The 22,026-nt window shown below is 36.6% G+C and overlaps 1 protein-coding gene and 1 non-coding gene across 6 annotated transcripts in view; both read left to right on the top strand.

The window, feature by feature from the left end:
• Window positions 1-7,307: 7,307 nt before the first annotated feature.
• The window catches only part of CFAP20DC (CFAP20 domain containing), a 235,842-nt gene continuing 221,123 nt past the window's right edge, over window positions 7,308-22,026 (top strand). For all 5 annotated transcript variants that reach the window (XM_033132750.1, XM_033132748.1, XM_033132746.1 and 2 more), the window contains exons 1-3: window positions 7,308-7,616; window positions 9,986-10,075; window positions 16,639-16,732. In XM_033132750.1, the coding sequence (XP_032988641.1) occupies window positions 7,596-7,616; window positions 9,986-10,075; window positions 16,639-16,732 (205 nt within the window). In that variant the 5' untranslated portion in view covers window positions 7,308-7,595. The remainder of the gene's footprint in view (window positions 7,617-9,985; window positions 10,076-16,638; window positions 16,733-22,026) is intronic.
• On the top strand, window positions 16,790-16,893 carry LOC117037352 (U6 spliceosomal RNA). Its single transcript, XR_004425501.1, has one exon. It is a non-coding gene; the product is annotated as a U6 spliceosomal RNA (small nuclear RNA).

The following is a 22,026-nucleotide window of genomic DNA, read 5'->3' as shown; positions in this document are numbered from 1 at the left end:
TCATGTATTCAGCAGTAAAGTGTCGTGATGCCTTTACCTTAATTTTAAATAGTTCAGCTAAAACACACACAAACACACACACACACACACACACACACACACACACACACCACAACACTGTATACCAGTGTTCCTCAAGCTGTTTCTAAGGAGCCTTTGTTAGGTATTTTCTTCTTAACTAGCTCCCCAACTGCCATAATATTTTAATTGTGGTAAAAAACACATAACATAAAATTTGCCGTCTTAAACATTAAGTGTATGGTTCAGTATTGCTAAGATATTCACATTGTTGTGCAACCAATCTCCAGAAGAACATTTCCATCTTGTAAAGCAAACCCTATACTTATTAAACAATAACTTTCCATTTCTCCTTCCTCTACCCATTCCTTGGCAACTACCATTCTACTTTTGAATCTTGACTGCTCTGTATACCTCATATAAGTGGAATCATATAGTATTTGTTTTTTTCTGATTGGCTTACCAAGGTTCATCCATTTTGTAGCATGTGTCAGAATTTCCTTCCTTTTTAGGGCTGAATTGTATTCCATTGTCTGTATATGCCACATTTGTTTATCCATTCATCCATCCAACGACACTTAGGTTGCTTCCACCTTTTGACTATTCTGAATAATGCTGCTAAGTACAAAAATGCTGCTGAGACCCTGCTTTCAATTTTTTGGGATATATATACCCAGAAGTAGAATGACTGGATTATATGGTAATTCTATTTTAATTTTTTGAACAACTGCCCTACTGTTTCCCATAACTGCTGCACCATTTTATATTGCCACCAACAATGCACAGAGTTTCCAATTTCTCCACATCCTCACCAACACTTGTTATTTTCCATGTTTTTTGTAGTAGCCATCTTAATGGGTGTGAGGTGATATTCACTGAGATTTTGATTTGCATGTCCCTAGTGATTAGTGATGTTGAACAAGTTTTCCTGTGCTTATTGGCCATTTGTATACCTTCTTTGGTGAAATGTCTATTCAAGTCCTTTGGCCATTTTTTAACCAGCTTATTTGTTTTTGCTGTTGAGTTATAGAAGTTGTTTGTATATTCTGAATACATATGTTATCAGATACATGATTTGCAAGATTGTGTCCTTTGGTGCACAGTTTTAAATTTTGATCCAGTCTAATTTGTCTTCTTTTTTTTTTTTACTTTTGTTGCCTGTGCTTTTAATGTATAAACTAAGAAATAACCGTCAAATCCAATGTCATGAAGATTTTCCCCTATGTTTTCTTCTAAAAGTTTTATAGCCTTAAGTTCTGTGCTTAGGTCTTTAATCCGCTTTTAGTTATTTTTTTCTTATATAGTAAACAGGGTCTTTGTATGTGGATATCTAGTTTTCTCTGGCTTCTTATCACGAATCAACACTAAATGGCTTGCGGTTATGGACGTTTATGTCAGAAAAGGTTGTTAGATATAACTAGTATTAAAATTGGTACCGTGTTTCCCCGAAAATAAGACCTAGTCAGACCATCAGCTCTAATGCATCTTTTGGAGCAAAAATTAATATAAGACCCGGTCTTATAGTAAAATAAGACCTGGTATTATATTATGTTATGTTATGTTATATTATATTATGTTATATTATATTATACCCGTCTTATATTATAGTAAAATAAGACTGGGTCTTATATTAATTTTTGCTCCAAAAAATGCATTAGAGCTGATTATCCGGCAAGGTCTTAATTTTGGGGGAAACAGTATTAAATATCAACTTACTTCATTTAATCTTTTCAAAGAGGCATTCTACAAATATGTTCATTTTTCTAAACCTAAGTGCTTGCTATATAAAACTTTATTTAGGAAAGTATTCATACCTAAATATTCAACTACCAAAAGAGTTTTGTTTTTTTCCTGAGAATATCTTCAAGTAATAGCTGGATTGGATATTTCAAGTTTATTGCATAAATTTTGAAGTATTTGGTCATCTAAAGGTACAGGCAAGAAAAAAATCCATGGAGAATCTCATAGACCAGGGAAAAAAAACCAGAATATTTGAGAAGAAAATCTACAAACAGTAAAACCCTCAAAAACTTTCCCCATACCACACCTTCTTAAAAAAAAAAAAATGGCATCACTGCTCTCAAATCAAAAGTAAAATGGATGATTCAGATATCATTAATTTTTCTCAACTAGCTTAAAGCTATAAAATAGGTACAGTTTTTAAATTACTCTATCAACTTGGCATTCTTGCCATTTCTGAAGTTATTCCATAATGTGAAAAAAGAATAAAATCATTGTCCAACTATTAAACATTTCTAGATTACTGTGTAGCAAAGCAAATTCTGATCATCTAACCAATATCTTTTTGTCTTCCCATTATGCTAAATAATCTGATTATAAACTGCAACCAAAATATAAACTACAAGTATATTGTGGCATATCCTGTACATTCTATTTCTTGTTAAATTGATAATCATATCATCTAACTTGAATGAATACATTGGCATACAAAGGCTCCACCACCTTTTAAAACTATTTTTAGTCTATTCTATTTTAAATACCATCCAATATCCTTTAATAATATTAATACAACACCAAATTACTTTCTCTGTAGAACAAAGACAAGCACTTTAAAGCTTGTAAAGTGACTAATTCTTAATGTTGTCAAATTAAGTTAAGCAATTTAATTCAATTACTGAATGTACTGACTTCTTTAAAAACTGTACCAATTAGAGAAACTATTTCACTGCCTTTTATAATGTACATAAATAACTTGGCTTAAGCAAAGTTGTTTGGGCAGGCTGGCTCTTTCTTGTGGGGTGGGGGTCTGAATTCTGGTAGCCATTCTTGAAGTCATAGCCAAATCCAAGTTTCTGGTCATAGCTTGCATTCATCCAAATCAAACAAAAGCATTTGATATTATAAAATTGAATCTCTTTCTACCTCTGGTTCTAAGTTCATATTGTTAAAGTGGTGCACATTCTTATTTTGCTTTGTAGCCACCACTGCCAGTGTTAAGAGTAGTTTTCACCATAGACAAAACAACTTTGATCTGAGCTGGGCAGCCTTTAGAATTGTCCATTGCCTGGAAGGCCCTACACCATACTGGCTAAACAACTATAAGTCTCCTGAACTTGTTAGGAGTTAAGAGGGTTAGGAAGTGACCCAACACTTGAACAGTTGGGCCTTAGACAATTACTTTCTCTCAAGGAAATGAGGTGTTAAAAGTAAATGACACTGGTTCTTTCCAACCTTAAATCGAATAAGCAAGTGATGAAAAACAAAAACACCTGAGTAATACACTGTGAGTAATACTTACTGATACACTGTGATTAATCATTTCAACTCTATAACTAGTTTTTTATATCAACAAATTGAAGTTATTAATTCACCCTTTTACCTTAATGTGTTTTCAATTGCTTTCTTCTTGCTTTCTCAACACCAAAGCCTATGGCTGTCTTTTAAGAATATATTCATCCTTTACCTGACTTCCTCACTCATTCACTTATTCATTCCATTACTATTTTATACCAGGTACAAGGTTGAACTAGTTACTACAGTAAATACAAAACAGACATGGTCCCTGCTCTGTTGAAATTTACAGTGCGTTAGAGAAAGACAATATTACAAACACATAAAAAATTTCAATTTTTATTTCAATGATGCTAAGTACTAAGATGCCGTGAGAACCTCTAAGTAGGGGGATCTGATCAAGTCAGGGAGACAAGAGAAGGCATCTGTGAGAAAGGGACCCTTGATCTAAACTCTATATTTACAGGACAAGGAAGCCTTAACCAAAGAAAAAAAGGAGCAAAAGTAATCCATGCGGGAGAACACCACAAAGGCCCTACAGTGAAAGTGAACATGTTGAACATGAAGAACTGAAAGAAAACTCGATGTGACTGAAATGAAGGGGGCTACATGATGTACAATGAAACTGGAGAGGAAGACAGGATCTATAGTCACAAGGGTGGGTCAGAAGCAAGGGACTAATATGACTGGATTTGTGTTCTATGAAGATGACACTGTCTGCAATGTGGAGATAGATTTGAAAGGGGGCCTAAGTGGTGTGTAAATTAGGAGGCTAGTAGAGTAGCTTAGGGAAGAGAAATCATAGGTAAATCAGAGTACATAAAGGTATACCTAGTTTTATTGCACTTCAGATATTGCACTTTTTTATAAATTGAAGGCAAGACCCTCCACAGGCAAATATCATTTTACTGTGGTGGTCTGGAACCCAAAATCACAATATCTGAGGTACGCCCATATAGACTACAGTGGAGGAAAGGCAGATCGATTTTAGAGGTATCCAGATAAAATGAATAGATTTAGGTGATGAAATGGGCATGGGGAATGTTTTAGTGATCTGTTGTGTAAAAAAGTACCTTAAAACTTAGCAGTTTACAAGAAATATAATTTCTGTAGATCGGGAATCAGGGTCCGATTTAGCTGGGTGTCACTGACACAGGCTCAGGCATAGGCTGCAATCCAGGTGTTGACCAGGGATGCAGTCACTTCACAGCTGACCAAGGAAGGGTTCTCTTCCAAGTCCACTCACGTGGCTGCTGACAGACCTCCAGTCCTCATTAACTGTTGGTCAGAGACATTAGTTCCTTGCCATGTAAACCTTTCCAAGGGGCCACTCACAGCACAGCAACTTGCTCGTCTAAAGTGAGGACAGAGAAGGGAAGGCAAACCAGAGCAAGGGAGTGAAAGAAAGCAAAGAAGAAAAATCACAGTCTTTTTGTAACCTAATCTTGGAAATGACATCTCAGTACTTTTGCCATTTTGTATTCATCAGAAGGGAATCACTAGGTCCAGTCCACATACAAAGAGAGAAGATTACACAGAGGGCATGCATCACAGCAGGTGGAGGTCACTGCAGGCTATTTTAGAAGCTTCCCACCACAGGGAGTGAGAAAGACGAGGCACTGTGGTATTAGTGAGATTGAGAAGGATGGAAAAGGCCCGGGTTTGGAGAAGTTTTGTTTTGGATGCCGACTTTAAAAGGGCAAGGTGCCTTTAATTCAAACAAAAAATATGTATTTATAAAATACCTACTATGTGCCAGGCACTACTCTAGGAGATTAAGTACAATGAACATAGAAAAAGTCCTTACCTTCATGGAATTTACCTTCTAATAGCTAAAGACAGATGATAAACAAACAAATAAGTAAATAAATTCAGATAATGATAAGGGGTAGAAAGAAAATAACAGGACAAAGTTGTAGGTTTCTCTTCAGAAATGATGTCAAAACACCCCTTTCAGAGACCAAGTAGATTGTTAAAAGCCTTAAGATGTCTCCTAGATCCTCCTGCACTCTCATTGTACTGTTTACCACCTTGTAGCATTTATCAAAAACTGCTTTGTATTCTAGTGCAAGTCAGTCTTTGTGTTAGGCCAAAAACATGTCGTGCCCCACCCCCAACACCCCCGTGTGTATCTACCCCTGGAATGTGCGAATATTACCCTGTTTGAAAAAAAAAGTGTCTTTGCAGATATATCTAAGTTAAGGATCTTGCAATATCGATTACCTTGAATTATCCACGTGGGCCCTAAATGCCATCACAATTGTCCTTAAAAAGGACACACAGAGTAGAAGACACAAACAGAGAAGAGGCAGCATGACCAAGTCAAGGAGAGATGCAGCCACAAGTCAAGGAAGGCTGACAGCCACTAGAAGCTGGAAGACGCAAAGGGCAAATTCACCTCTAAAGACTCCAAAAGGAATACTGCCCTGCTGACATCTTGATTTTGGACTTCTGACCTCGACTGTGAATGAACTTGTTGTTTTAAGCCTCCCAGTTTGTGGTAATGTTACAACAGCCACAGGAAACTAATATACCCTTCCAATGTCATTCCCTATCATTGGATTCACGGTATTTATCACAAGTTGCAATTACTTATTTATCGTTTCTCATCCCATTAATGGAAGCACCAAGAAGATGGGGGCCTTCCCTCTGAACCCAGCTCTTAGCATAGTGTCTAGAACATATTGCAATCCTAGGAATTATCTGTTAAATGAATGGATAAATGTCCCCGATTAGATAACAAATCTTGTAAGACAGAGACTATGTCTATTGACCATAAAATCCCAAAGATCCCCACCACAAAGCCTTAACAAAAACTGTTGAACTAGGTTTGAATTATAGAAATAAGGAAGTCTGGATTCTAGATAGTATACTGCAATTTACATTTATGTGATATCCCCACCTCTATTTTGTACACATCTAGTATTAGACTTAGTATGTTTGAGTTTGTTTCTTATCTGCTCTTCTTAGCCCTGATAAGGAGCAAGAACAGATAGCATTCATTTTTCTCACCCTGTACAGGATCCACAGTGCTTAGCATATTGTAGGGACAACAAATATTCGAGACTTTGTGGTGAATTATAGTGATAACAGGCTCAGCCATAACCGAAAGTCAACACTGCATCCTTGAGTAAAACCTAATCAACCCTGAACCGGAATATTCTCAACTAACCCTTACCTCACGTGGTTGTGAACCTGTGAAGCACTTAGCCTATCGGCTGCATGAGTGGTACCTGATTATTAACCCTATGCCTCTGACCTACCTCAACCTGAGTACATCAGACAAGAGCTCCAAACCAGCGCCATCACTTATTGGCCATGTGACCTTAGGCAAACTTCTTTACCTCTCTGAGCCACAATTCCTCAAGCAAACACTGCCAATACCTACTTTATAAGAGTAGCTCTGCATTGAAACTAAATGAAATAACCAAATAGTTAAACTTAGAGAGCCTGTCTCAATAATGTATGCAATTATTTTGAACAAATACATTTGGTTTTTTAACATGTGCAGTGATCTTGAATAAATACGCCCACCTCCCTGGGCAAAGAACGGGGCTAGCAGACCCTGTTACTGTTTCAATGAGCCCAAGTTTGGGAACCTTTCAACCAAAGGCCACATGATTCCATGACTCTTTCCTTCAGCAACCTACCAGTTATCAGTGTTTACAACGAAGAGAGACCAAGCCGACGTGACACGTTTTCTAGAAGAGTCCAGCACCGTGGTAGCTTTTAAACACGGCTAAATTTAAGTTTTATCGCAGACACAGGTCACGACCTAAGGAGAGCGCGCGTGTCACAGATTGCGCTGTCCAAGGTCTCTCAACGAGTCCCTCGGTTGCTTGGGTAACGTGACGTCACCGCGTAGCCTCACGTGCACGTTGGCGAGAAGTCCGTAAGGCGCAACACGCAGGCGCCTGGCAGCACGCAGAGCCAATGGGCGCGGCCGGAATGTGGGCGCCGCTCAGCCCCGCCCTTTTCCGATCGGATTTGGGGGCGGTGCAGGGAGGGGCGGGAACGCGCCCCCCTTTCTTGGGCTATCGGGCGGTTGTCGGTAGCTCTGTGGGTGGGTGTACGGTCACGTAGGTTACGCACACAATCACTCCCCAGGGTTTGCCCGGAGCCTGTCCAGGCAGCTACGCGCTCCCACACCCCGGTACCATGATGGCAGGGGTCGCGATGGAGCTGAACAGGGGCTGAGAAGAGCCTGACCCAGTCGGAGCCAAGCACCAAACCCTTCCCCGCCCGCCGATTTCCATCCGTCAGGGTCAGGCTACTCGCTGGAAGCCCTGAACTCCGTGCTCCTAAGCCCCGGGCCCCCTGCGGGAATGTTCAAAAATGAGTACCAGGTAACCGAAAACGGCTCTCCAACCTGTCTATAGCTTTCTCCTCTTAGATGATGTAGCTCGTGTTCGGGGCGAGGACAAAGCTTCCCCCATTCCCCCATAATACGGTCTTTTTTTCGGGGCAAGAAGGAATTAATGGATGAGTGGTTTTGACCCAAAAAGAAAAAAAAGAAGGAAGCAACTAACGTCTGATTTGACTTTGTTCAGTCTCCAGCTCAGTGCTTCTCAAGGTGTATGATGAATTGCCTGAGATTCTGATTAAAATGAAGATCTTAAACCCCAACCAGACTTCTGAATCAGAATCTTCAGGGCAGGGCCCATAAATCTTGCTTGAACAAGCGCCTTGGGTACTCAACTACTGATGCTCACTTGTGTGTCAGAAGCTATTTAGAAGAGAGTGAATACGTGAATTCGTGAGTGGGTTAAACAAAGAAAGAAAATAAGCACTTTGACTATATGCTATTTTCTTTTCCCCAAAACTGGGGGTTGGTGATTCTCAAACACTGGAGTATATTAGGATCACTTGGGGTGCTTGTAAACAATGCAGACTTCCTGCTCCTCACTCCAGATCTAATGAATCAGAATCTATGTAGATAGGGCTAGTTAAGTTACCTTTATAACAACTTCCCATAGTTCTTACTGATGCAGGTGGTCCAAAGATCACACTGGGGAAACTGATTGTGGGTATCCTTCCCTCACCTTGAGTATCCTCGAGTGTCTCCATGCATGACCTGCTTTCCTCACTTCACCCGGCATCTCCCTTCCTGCTTTGCCTGTGCCCTAATCTCCTGCCCTCCCCTCCCTATCTCTACCTGAGTTTACAGTCCGGTTTCCGTCCTAGTCCTGCTGTTAGGGTGAACAACTTTGTCCCTGTGCCAGGACACTGTTCCACTGGTCTCCAACTCTTCACTGCTTCTACCTTTTCACCAAACACTTCCTGCCTTCTTATGAGTGTTCCGACAGTATTCTGTAGTTCTTTTTCTTCTATTCGAATTGTTAGAACAATTTCAGAGAATTTCTCTTAATATAGATAAAATATATTATTGTAAAAAAGCAAAATATATTGTTGTAAAAAAGCACACACCTACTGTGGGCAACTTGGAAAACAGGAGACAGCAGAAAGAAATGGAGAGGGGCACTTTTCTATCTCACCGGGTATGAGGATATGACGATATTTCTTTTTTTAAAAAAAAAAAAAGCTGCCTTAAATTTAAAATTCATAGTGAAATATGACCTGACCTCAGAAGCTATAGAAATTCTATCCCACACACAGTTTGCACATAATACTGCATAAGGAAGAAGAAATTAAATGTCTTCAAGTCATTACATGTTAAAACTCTGAAGCAAAAATATCTTTATATTATTGAGAAAAATTAGAAGCTGGAAATTCTTTACAAAAATCAGACAGATTTGCTCACGCGCTGCTTATAATTCAAACAGGCCATTAAAGAAAACCATATTTAGTCTTTATTTCAGATTCTTAATTTATTGCATAAACTCTTCCTTAGAGATAATCATCTTGTTTAATTCTCTTATAATTAAAGCTTGTGGACATTCACTAATGTGTTTAGTGTTTTTATATAAGCGTGTCCTTCCATGTTCTTCTCAGGTTTATAATAGGAAACACATAGCTTCTCTATAGATAGGATTCTCTATTTTTCTTGTACAGATTTTACAGATTTCTAAATTAATTTGTATTAAATACCTAAAAAGATCTTATAGGAATGCTCAAAATAAGAATCATTATCTCCTCCCTCCCAAACTTTTTTATTGACTAGTATTAAACTATTTGCCCATTTTTTGAATAATCATTGCTGGCACTATTGAGCTGTCGCTATATGTGAGGATATTATGCTTGATGGTTTATGTTTATTATCCTGTTTAATCCAACAACCCATTTTACAGATGAAGAATCAAGAGGTTAAGTAACTCCAAAGTCAGATAATTAATAAATGGCAAAGCTGGCATTAGAGTTCAGGTCAGTATGACTAAAAAGCTTGCAGCCAGAGATAATTATCAGAATTTATTAGTCTGGGTTGAATAGAATGTTTTGTAAGCATGATCTATATGTCAAATAAATGAACTTCACACTGAGAGAATGCAGTGTTTATATGGCACAATTTGTTTAATGTTTTCCATGCTTTAAAAAAAGTTCCTTTAATCAGTAATTCAAGGTGACCCAGATCAAAACTACTGTGGCTCAGATATAATCAAGGTATAACACAGGAATAATAACAGGGATAGTGTTTCCTCCCAGATCTATTTAATGGACAGACGCCTGGAATGGTGGTTATAGATTATGTGGGGGGTGGTTATTTTCTTCTTAGCATTGTCTTTCACTTTCATTTAAATATTTCCTTTTTGTTTTCTAGGGAGGTGCATTTGTTGAAATCTTTAGTGCTCAGGGAAAAAATCCTGGAGCAAAATGGAAGATTCTTGGCAGTCCATCTGTGATTTGGAAAGTAAGTGTTAGAAATTAGAGCCACCTAAATTCTGGAAAGAAATGAGAGTGACAGTTACAACAAAACGGACTTGGTCAGATTTCTGTTCATTCACCCCAAAATCCTTTCATGAAATTGTTGGCTGCAGTCCTCCCAGACACCATTCCTCAATTGTTTAAGACTTTGGCACGCGGCTCATAGCCCTTCTCTGTACACCAAATCCTACTATTGTTTTATTGTTTTAGGTGACTTGTTTTAGGAGGAAAATCTCTCCAAACTCTTACCTTCTCAGTTTCTTTATTTCTTCATCTCTGATGACCTCTTCTACTATACTTCACCACCCATTCCCACTGTCACACCCTGTAATTTATCACCACAAACTCTAAAATTACTAACTGAGACATTGAGATATCCCTCTCTGACCCCAATCTTCAATTCTTAACTGCTTACCCAGTTACTCACACTACATTTGTTCTTCAACCTAATTGAGACCCTTAGTCCATTGGCCATTCTATTTTCCACTGTGTTTAGTTTATTTATGTGTGTATTGTCTGTCTTCATTACCTCTTCTATCCAGCACGGAATCCATAGTGCATAACTTCAGTCACTTCTTGGTCAAGATCTAGAATGCACTTGTTCCTTGTCCTTTCATCATGACTGCCTAGCAAATGCCACCCCTTTCTGAATCCCCACTTATCTATCTATCATGTGCTTGCATCTGGGATTCTCAGTATCTTTGAAGAAAATATCTATAGCTTCTCAGATTGATAATACTGTATATTCGACTGGAATAAGCCCAGAAAGTTCTCCTGCTGTGTTCTTTTTGTTTGTTTCAGGGCTACCTTTTTGTGGTTTTTTTTGTTTGTTTGTTTTTTTAGTTTCAGGTGTACAAAACGACATAATGATAGACATTTACATACCTCACAAAGTGATAGCTCCCCAAGTCTACTACCCCTCTGACATTGCACATAGTTATTACAATACCATTGACTATATTCCCTATGCTGTACTTACATCCCGTGAATATATATATGTGTGTGTGTGTATATATTTATATATATATATATATATTTAGTTATAGTTGACATTCAGTATTATTTTATATTAGTTTCAGGTATACAGCGTAGTGGTTAGGCATTTATATAATCTATGAAGTGATCCTCCCGGTAAGTCAAATACTCATTTGACACCCTACATCGTCTTTACAACATTATTGACTGTATTCCCTATGTTGTATTTCACATCCCCATAACTACTCGTGTTTGTGACTACCAGTTTGCACTTCCTAATCCCTTTCCTTCACCTTCTCCCCCATCCCCCTAACCCTCTCCCATCTAGCAACTCATCAGTTTGTTCTCTGTATCTATGACTCTGTTTTGTTTGTTATTTATTCTGTTCTTTAGATTCTACATGTAAGTGAGATCATATGGTATTTGTCTTTCTCAGTCTGACTTATTTCACTTAGCATAATATCTTCTAGGTCCATCCATGTTGTCACAAATGGTAAGACCTCATTCTTTTTTATGGCAGGTTAATACTCCATTGTATAAATGTACCATAGTTTCTTTATGTAATCATCTATACTCAGCATTTGGATTTCCTTATAGTGACTATTGTGAATAGCGCTGCAGTAAACATAGGGGTGCATATATTTTTTCGAATTAGTGTTTTGGATTTCTTTGGATAAATTCCGAGGAATGGAATTGCTGCATCATAAAGTATTTCTATTTTCAATTTTTTGAGGAACCTCCATACTGTTTTCCATAGTGGCTGCACCAATTTACAATGCCACCTACAGAGTACAAGGGTTCCCTTTTCTCTACATTCTCGCCAGCACTTGTTGTTTGTTGATTTAATGAAGATAACCTTTCTGACAAGATTGAGGTGGTATCTTTGTGGTTTTTATTTGTATTTCTCTGATGATTAGTGATATTGAGCATCTTTTTGTATGTCTATTGGCCATGTGTACGTCCTCTTTGGGAAAATGTCTATTCAAGTCCTCTGCCCATATTTTAATTGGGTTGTTTGTTTTTTGGGTGTTAAGTTGTATAAGTCTTTTTAATAAATTTTGGATATGAAAACCTTATCTGATGTATCATTGGCAAATATCTTCTCCCATTCAGTAGAATGTCTTTTTGTTTTGTTGATGATTTCCTTGGCTGTGAAAAAACTTTTTAGTTTTTGTTAGCTCCATTTGTTTATACTTTGTTTTGTTTCACTTGCCCGAGGAGATATATTACTGTGTTTTCCCGAAAATAAGACTTAACCGGAAAATAAGCCCTACCATGATTTTTCATGATGACATCCTCTGAACATAAGCCCTAATGCGTCTTTTGGAGCAACAGTTAATATAAGACACGGTCTTATTTTCGGGGAAACACAGTAGAAAAAAATATTCCTAAGGGTAATGTCTGAGTTTACTTCCTATATTTTCTTCTAGGAGTTTTATGGTTTTGGTCTTACATTTAAGTCTTTAATCCATTTTGAGTTTATTCTTATATATGGTGTAAGAAGGTGGGCCAGTTTCACTTTTTGGCATGTATCTGTCCAGTTGTCCCAGCACCACTTATTAAATAGACTGTCTTTACCCCCAAATAAAGTCTTGCTTCCTTTGTCATAGATTAAATGACCATATAGGGAGGGATTTATTTCTGGGCTTTATTCTGTTCAGTTGATCTATGTGTCTGTTTTTATGCCAATGCCATGCTGTTTTTATTGCTATAGCCTTGTTGCATAATTTGATACTGGGTAGCGTGCTACCTCTAGCTTAGTTCTTCTTCTCAGGATTGCCATGGCAATTCGGTGTCTTTTATGGTTCCATATAAATTTTAGGATTATTTGTTCTAGTTCTGTGGAAAACGCCATTGGTATTTTGATAGGTATTGTGTCGAGTCTATATATTGCTTTGGGTAGTATGGACATTTTAACTATTAATATATTAATTCTTCCTATCCATGAGCGTGGTATATAGTTCCATTTATTTGTATCTTTTTTAATTTCTCTCTTCAATGTCGTATAATTTCCTGTGTACAGGTCTTTTACTTCCTTGGTTAAATTTACTCCTAAGTATTTTATTTTATTTTTAGATGCAATTGTAAATGGGATTGTTTTCTTAATATCTCTTTCTGGTAGTTTGTTATTGGTATATAAGTGTGCAACCAATTTCTGAATATTAATTTTGTATTTTGCTACTTTACTATATTCATTTATCAGTTCTAATAGTTTTTTTGTATAATCTTTGGGGTTCTTTATATATAGTATCATGTCACTTCAAATAATGACAGTTTTACTTCTTTCTTTCCCATTTGGATGCCTTTTACATCTTTTTCTTTTTTTTATGTGATTGCTGTTGCTAGAACTTCCAGTATTATGTTGAATAAAAGTGGTGAAAATGGGCATCCTTGTCTTATTCCTGATCTTAAGGGGAAAGCTTGTAGCTTTTCCCCATTGAGTATGATGTTAGCTGTGGGTTTGTTATATCTGACCTTTATTATGGTGAGTTATGTTCCCTCTATTCCCACTTTGTTGACAGTTTTTGTTATAAATAAATGTTGGATATTGTTGAATGCTTTCTCTGCAGCTATTGATACGACCATATGATTTTTATTTTTCATTTTGTTTATGTGGTGTATCATGTTAATTGATTTCCAGATATTGAACCAACCTTGCATACCAGGAAAGGATCCCACTTGATCGTGGTGTATGATCTTTTTAATATATTGCTGAATTCAGTTTGCTAACATTTTGTTGTGGATTTTTGCACTTATGTTTATTAGAGATATTGGCCTATCATTTTCATTTTTAGTAATGTATTTGTCTGGTTTTGGAATCAGGGTAATGGTAGCTTCATAAAATGAGCTTGGGAGCCTTCCATCCTCTCAGATTTTTTGGAATACTTTGAGGGGAATAGGTGTTAATTCTTTTTTGAATGTTTGGTAAAATTCACCTGTGAAGCCATCTGGTCCAGGGCTTTGTTTGTTGGGAGCTTGTTGATTACTGATTCAATGTCATTGGTAATAATCAGTCTGTTCAGATTTTCTGTTTCTTTTTGATTCAGCCTTGGAATATTTTATGCTTCTAGGAATATATCCATTTCTTCCGGATTGTCCAATTTTTTGACCTATAGTTGCTCATGGTATTTTCTTAAATTTTTTTTGTATTTTTCTTGTGTCGATTGTCACTTCTCCTCTTTCATTTCTATTTTTATTTATTTGGGCCCTCTCTCTTCTTTTCTTGATGACTCTGGTTAAAGGTTTGTCAATTTTGTTTATGTTTTCGAAAAACCAACTCTTGGTTTCATTGATCTTTTGTATTGTTTTTTAGATCTGTATTTCATTTGTTCCTGCTCTGATTTTTATTATTTCCTCCTTTGTGGCTCTGTTTGCTGTCCTTTTTCCAGATCTCATAGGTGTAAAGAGAGACTGTTGATTTGAGATATTTCTTACTTGTTTATGTAGGCCTGCATTGCTATGAATTTCCCTCTTAGGACTGCTTTTGCTGTGTCCCATAGATTTTTGGGTCATTGTGTTTTTATTGTCATTTGTCTCAAGGAATCTTTCGATTTCTTCCTTGATCTCATTTTTGATCCAATCATTATTTAGTAGCATGTTATTTAGTCTCCATGTGTTTGTGTGTTTTGGGGTTTTTTTCTTATAATTGATTTCTAGTTTTGTACCATTGTAGTCAGAGAAGATGCTTGATATGATTTCAGTCTTCTTCAATCATTGAGACTTGTTTAATGGCCTAACATGTGGTCTAACTTATAACACATTAATTTGTTATAGGGGTTCTGTTTACCTAGTCTTCAGATGATTCTTGAGGTTAATCTATAATTTATTTGTAATTTTTGTGTGATCCTGGGATACATAGGCATAACATTTACCTAATCTGCCATCTTGAACCTTCCCCCACCTCCTGTTATGTTCTTAGTCTCTAAAATAATTATTTCTCCATTATCTTCAGGTTTTCAACCACCAACTCCTTACCCACAGCGCAACCCACACCCAGACAGGCTCTCTTCACTCACTCACTAGAATACCTCATGCCCCATTTCATGGGACAAACCAATGCCATCAGGTAGAAACTACCTCAGCTTGCTGCCACCAGAACTAAAAACCTATATCCATCCCTATCTTTTTCTGTTTCTCTTCTCTCCAGTACAATCAAGAGAAAAATGCCTTTCTAGGGATTTTGTTCTATGGATAATTTTTTTAAACTACTAATTGAGTGCTTTCTATTTGCAAAGCACAGCATTAAGTACATTACATATGTTATATAATCTACACACTAGCTTTGTGAGATAAGTACTTTAATGCCTGTTTTGTAGATGATAAAACTGAGGCATGAAGCGGGTAAGCAACTTGCTCAAAATTGTACAGCTCTTACTATGAATAAGAGATGGGTAGGTATATAGCAGGGAGATTTTTAGGACAGGCTTCCCAGAGGAAATGACATTTGATTTCCAAGAGCTAACGAGGCACTGGGTGGGGCTGTTGGAGAGAAGAGGTTTCAGGCAAAGGGAAAAGCATGTACAAAGTCATGTGTCAGGAGAGAGCTTAGAATTTTTAAGAAACTGCAAAAAAGATTACTAAGGCTAGGATTCAGAGAAAAGAGTGATTGTAAGATAGGAGATGAAATTCGGTAAACTGTGTAGAGACCAGGCTACCAGGGGCTTACAGACCATGTTGAAGATTTTGGTAAGCTGTTGGAAGATTTTAACTTATATACAGATGGAATAAATAATACACTTGGTGTGTATATGTCCATTTCAAATACATAAGAGATGCTATTGTGAAGGATATAATACAAATTCAAATATTACTTAATTCTTACTAGTCATTAGTTACAATGCATTTCTTAACATATATAAAAATGAAGCATAGAAGGATGTGTGAAATGTTTTAATGTGAAGAGGGCTTTTATGCTCAAAGACTGGGAATTTGTTCCAAGATAAAGAAATAACCATTTTCATTATCACTGACTCATGGAAATTGGATTCTGACCTGTAAGAGTGTTTTCATATCCAGGTTTGTTTCATTTTGTATTGTTTCTGTTTCTCCGACCTTAGTTTTTTAGGTCACCTTAATTGTAGCACTGTAATTTGTACTGAGTTTAATTAAATGGTATAGAACTTCAAGTTAGAGCACTAGTGAAAAAAAGGCAATGATTAGTTCTGTATGAGCCATGGCCAGAAACCAAGGATCTTCCAGACTGGATATAACATAGGTTAGAGATTTATTGTATTGTAAGGGGAAGTGATGTTCAGCTTGTACTATTAGACAGAAATACACAGATTAAAGGAGAGGAAGGGAAAAGATACTGGAAACTCTAAGTTGGGAACTGGGGAATCCCTAAACCGGGAGAACTTCTCATCATTTGGAGGAAGAGTGTCTTGATGCAGCAGAGAGTTTGCCAAGTGGCCTAGTGTGGCTGTCTATTCCAGTTCCCAGCAAGTCTCAGGGTAAGAGCACCGTCAAGTCATTTGACTCTGGGACTTTTTTCCTGTATGTTTGAAGGTCCAATTTTATAATAGAAGCCAAATAAAATATGCTTTAATTACCACTGTTTTCATTTTTGTTCTATAGGAGTTTGATAAAGAAGTTAAAAGTTTTGTGTTTGTCCTGGAAGGCAGCAGCCAAACAAACAAAATTCAGTTACCAAAGGAGAATAAGCAAATCCGTAAGTAAGATTTTTAGTATTGAACTTAACATTTGATGCTTAAAATTATGCTTTTAAGTGCTCCCTTTGGCAGCACGTATACTAAATTTGGAACCACACAAAGATTAGCATGGCCTCTGCACAAGGATGACAGGCAAATTCATGAAGCGTTCCATTAAAAAAAAATTATACCTTGAAGTCTCATACATAGGCATTAATTTGACTTTTATTGGCATCTGTTGACATGAAGTGATAGGATTTTTTTTTTTAATTTAGAAAGGAGCCTTATGCCGGGCTTAAAAAAAAAAAAAATCTACCTGACTGTTTACTAGAAATATAGATAGCAATCCTTTTAAGATTTAAACAATTATTTAATAGCCATTAATTATAATTGTAATGGTATTTGTTGACTGCTTACTATGTGCTTACGACTTTCTAAGCATTTCACATTTATTAACTCTTTTAATCCTCACAATAGCTCTTTTCTGGATGAGCACACTGAGGTTGGTTCCTCGTCAAGTAATCAGGTAGTTAAGGCTAAGCTTTGAAATAAACTCAGGAGTTCCTAAATGATAGGAAATTAATTTGCAAAAAAAAAAATACATAAACTTACTATAGGAAGCATTATTTAGTGACACATCAACTTGTATACCTTTAGAAATATTACCATCTAATAGGTATAGGTATTTATATGTGTTTCGACAAAAGCCCAAAGAGTAGATTCCAATTCTTATTTACTTTGAAAATTAGGATCAGCATTTTAAAGTGGAAGCAATCCTTAGAGATCACCTTTTAGCATCACAAGCCCAGTTATTGGCAGAACTGGGGTTAAAGTTCAAGGCTCTCCCACCAAATTAGGCTTTGAGTAAACTTGATGTGATTTAAGAAATACAATTCTTCAGAATAATTAGTCAGATGTTCATCCACTTTGTCCTATGGTTTAACTGTAGTTTTTAGGTAATGTAGCAAATATAAGTAGCCAGTATTTTTTACATTCATCACTTATTCCTTCCTTCATTCAGTAACAACATTTATTGAATACCTACTGTGTACCATTACTATAAAAATACCTGTTCTTGGTACCTGATTTTCTCATTTTAAATCAGTTTTCTAAACTTTCATAGGCTCTGTGCTTTATCTACCATTTCAAACTACTACATGCATATTTTGGATTTCTGAGATGTAAACCAAGCCATAAAAATTGTAGATGGAAGATGATTCATTTTAAAGTAAAATACTAAAGTAAACTAAACAGAACCTAAAAAGAAGGAATAATCATAGTTAAAATTTTTTTTAATTTACTACAATTTAAAAATCATGATTTCCTCATAGTTCCTGTTTTTGTTTTTAATAGCAGAGTTTTTTTCATTTCCTCAAAAATTTTACGTATAAATAAGGTGAACTAAGATGAGCCAGGGAAATGTGTCTGAAACTGTAGGTTATTCTTCTTCAGGAGACATGGGCCATCTTCTTTAAGGATATTGACTTTGTGAAATAAATACATTTGATTTGCAGGAACATGACTTTATTCTAAACCTGTGTTCTTTTGTTTTTTTCTTATTGTTGGCCTGTACTTCCATGTAATGCCCTTAGCATCTATGTAAAGATCATGTTTTTGACAAAATCAAATCACTTCTAGTAAACTTTCTCAGTTGGCTCCGAAAAATACCGTGTTTCCCCAAAAATAAGACCTAACCGGACAATCAGCTCTAATGTGTCTTTTGGAGCAAAAATTAATATAAGACCTGGTATTATATTATATTATACTATATTATATTATATTATATTATATTATATTATATTATATTATATTATATTATATTATATTATATTATATTATACCGGGTCTTATAGTAAAATAAGACCGGATCTTATATTAATTTTTGCTCCAAAAGATGCATTAGAGCTGATTGTCGGGCTAGGTCTTATTTTCGGGGAAACAGGGTATTTGTCCTGTATTAAAGTCTCAGTGACTAAAGAGAAACTCTCCTTTCCTACTTCTACTTAAGATTTTTCTATAAATAAAAAATGTTATGGGTTATAATTGCTTTTCAAACCCAAAGATGATAGTTTTAATTGGAAGAAACAGAAGAATCTTTTAATGTATTTCTTGTACAATGCCCTATAATTAAAAGTTAATCTGGCTCTTTTGTAGCATGTGCAGCACTGTCACAAATGACACAGTTTATATAGTCTGTCCTGTATTAATGCCTTTAAGATTAATTATTTGTAATTTTTGATAACAAAACTTTATAGTTATTTTTGCTCATATAAAATAACCTTTGTGAAGTTGTTATGGTTAAATTCAAACTAAATGGCATGTCTTGAATAGAGAATTGGCTTTCAATTAACATTTCTAAATTTAGTTCAGTTACCATTATGTATTTACTTGACTTTAGGTACCTCATACATGTTTCCTACCATATTAGGTACTTATGAAGAAAGTTTAATAATGAAATAAGTATATTTATCTTTTCATTTTAAATAGTAATATTTCTGAATTACACTTGAGCATCTCTAAATATGTCAAAGTTTTGTTTTTGTTTTTTGTTTTTTACTAAGACTCTATCAAATAAAGGAAAGTGATATTGATTATCAGATGGTGCACTTCTCCAGTGCAGGAATCTTGCATCATCTATTTTGTACCCCTAACTTAGTGTATTGTGTATAGTTGGTGTTTAAATTTGCCACATTAAGAAACTATAATAATGTAGGTTAAAATTTGCAATTGTAACCAGCTGGCCTTGATAATGAGACTTGAGTAAATCGTTAGCCAGATAAAGAAATCAATCCATGCTGCTCTTCACCCTGGAACATGCTACCTAAAGAGTTGCCCATATGAGAAGCAGCTCTGTTGCACATAAACATCTATCATTTGGATGGTCTGCTCCGGGACTTTCTTTTCAAGGGTCATCTTTGAAACCTTTTTCCCCCCCATCTGTCTGTGGCATCTGAATCTAATGGTATGTCTCTCCAGATCAGCACCCCTGAAGTTTTGTATTGATCTAAGTTTCAGCTGCTGTAAGAGGATGAGGTCATCTTTATGAAGTTCCCCACCAGGACTCCTCCTGCCCCCACTTTGGTATTCTTTTTAAAATAAATCTCATTATGATTTCCTCTTTTTAAAGCCCTTTGATGGCTTTGACCTTACCACTCTACTGTTAGTGCCCTGTCAACGTCACGAGTGATCTTGCATTCCTGAATCCCATGGCTGGTTCTCAGCCCTCATCTTACTTAACATACCAGCAGCGTTTGATAAGATTGTCTCCCTCCTCCTTGTTATATTTTCTTTACTCGTCTCCCAAGGTACCCAAACTCCTAATTGTCGTTCTACTTCACGGGTCTTCCTTCTTAGTTTCCTTTCATGGTTCTTCCTGAGCTTAGCTCTTGACCTTCTATCTACATTTACTCCCTTGGTTATCTTCTCTAGTCGCATGGTTTTAAATACCATCTTTGTCTTACTCCAGCTTACATTTCCAGCTCAGACTTCTCTCCCAAATTCCAGACTTCTATTTTCAGTTACTTATTTAACATTTCTACTTGGACAGCTTTCCCCTAGAAACTTCCCCTCCTTTTCCTGCAGACAGCCCCATCTCGGTTGTTAGCAACTTGTGTTCTCAATTATTCACACCACAAACTCTTAAATCAGCCTGATTTTTCTTCTCTTTATTCAGTCCATCAGGAAGATCTTGTTGGTTCTGTGTTTAAATTAGATTCAGAGTCTGACTACTACTACTTGCCACCTCCAATGCTACCACCCTGGTCCAAGCCACCAGCATCTCATGTTTGGAATACTGCAGTAGTGTTCTAATTGGCCGCCCTATTTCTGACTTGCTTCCCATTGTCTATGTAGAGGCTAGAGTGATACATTTAAACATAAGGCACTCCTTTGCTGAAAATGCCCCATCTCTTTCAGAGTAAAAACCAAACATCTCTAGGACCCTGCAGTATCTGGTGCCATCTTAACTCTATGACTTTATCTCCTATTACACTTTCCCTTGTTCACTCTGCTGTAGTCATACAGGTCTCTTTGCATTTTCCTGGTACCCTATGGTCTTAGCATCTGTGCACAAGCTATGCCTAGAGCTTTCTTTTCCAAAAAACTGCGTGGCTCACACTCTCCCCCTCTTCAGGCCGTTACGAAAATGCCATCTCCTCAATGAGGGCCCATCCTGACCTGTGCTTTAGGCCCTTTCCACAGTTTTGATCCCTTTTGCCATGCTCTATTTTTCCCAATAGTACTTATCACTATTTACTACGCTATTTATTTATTATGATTTTTTTGTTTTGTTTTGTTTTTCTCACCATCAGCAGAAAGCTAAGTCCCACCAGCACAGAAATTTAGTCTATTTTGTTCACCTATAACAGTGCCTGGCACATAGTGGACATCCAGTAAATCTATGTTGCATCAATTAATGAATATATGAGTGGCTTCCCGTTGATTTTAGGCTTACTCATATTCTTCACATGGCCTTCAATAATTGAGTTCCTAGCTATTTGCCAGACTTACTTCCTGCTGCTTTTCCCCTCCTGTCTCTCCTACCTACCCTTTAGGCCTTTAAATTCACCTAACCTACTATGGCCTTTTTCATCACATGATAGAGTATTCCCTCTCCCTATATAATGTAGACATGAAGAGTCAGTTTAAATTTACTAGGCCACTGGAAAAAATATTACTGTAGAGCTTACTTAGCTCTTCTGACACACAGGATCAGTATGCCAAATGTTATTACAGTACTTTTTTCTTTATCAGGTCATCACCATATGGTATTGCCAAACTTCTTTTAATCTTAGAAGTGAAGCCTTTTGGAAACTAGGGCTTCTATATTGAGAGAGTTGAATTATAAAGGTTTCTTTTTCTGAGGGCAGGTGTCTTTCATATCTAAAAATGTTCATACAAAAATAGCCTGTATGTGGAGCTCTTTGTTTGAAGAGAACAGTGCTGATTCAGTGAGATTTGTGACATAAACTAGAGTCCTTTTGTAAAGACTGATTTCATTTATCCTGGTGCTCTCTCGACTCTATTTACAAAGGCTATTGTGCAATGGAAAAATACTATAGGGCCAATCAGTGGAAGATGGAAGAGAGAGATTAATGGTGGTTTATTTAGGTTGGCCTCATTTTGGTGTCTGTCTTTGGTTTTGTAGTCCAGGATTCTGGTTGCCTCACTGGCTTTTCCCATAAATGTGGTAGAATCTTATTCCTAGAGAATTTTCTAAGGTCAGAGCCTGTTATTCCCTATTTTTATTGTATTGCTTAGTCTACAGATGGCTCTCTGGAACAGTTTATAATAATCTTAGTGTTTTAAGCAAAAG

This window comes from Rhinolophus ferrumequinum, chromosome 17 (genome assembly GCF_004115265.2).
Source record: "Rhinolophus ferrumequinum isolate MPI-CBG mRhiFer1 chromosome 17, mRhiFer1_v1.p, whole genome shotgun sequence".
Classification (NCBI taxonomy): domain Eukaryota; kingdom Metazoa; phylum Chordata; class Mammalia; order Chiroptera; family Rhinolophidae; genus Rhinolophus; species Rhinolophus ferrumequinum.
This window is presented reverse-complemented; position numbering and strand designations above follow the sequence as displayed.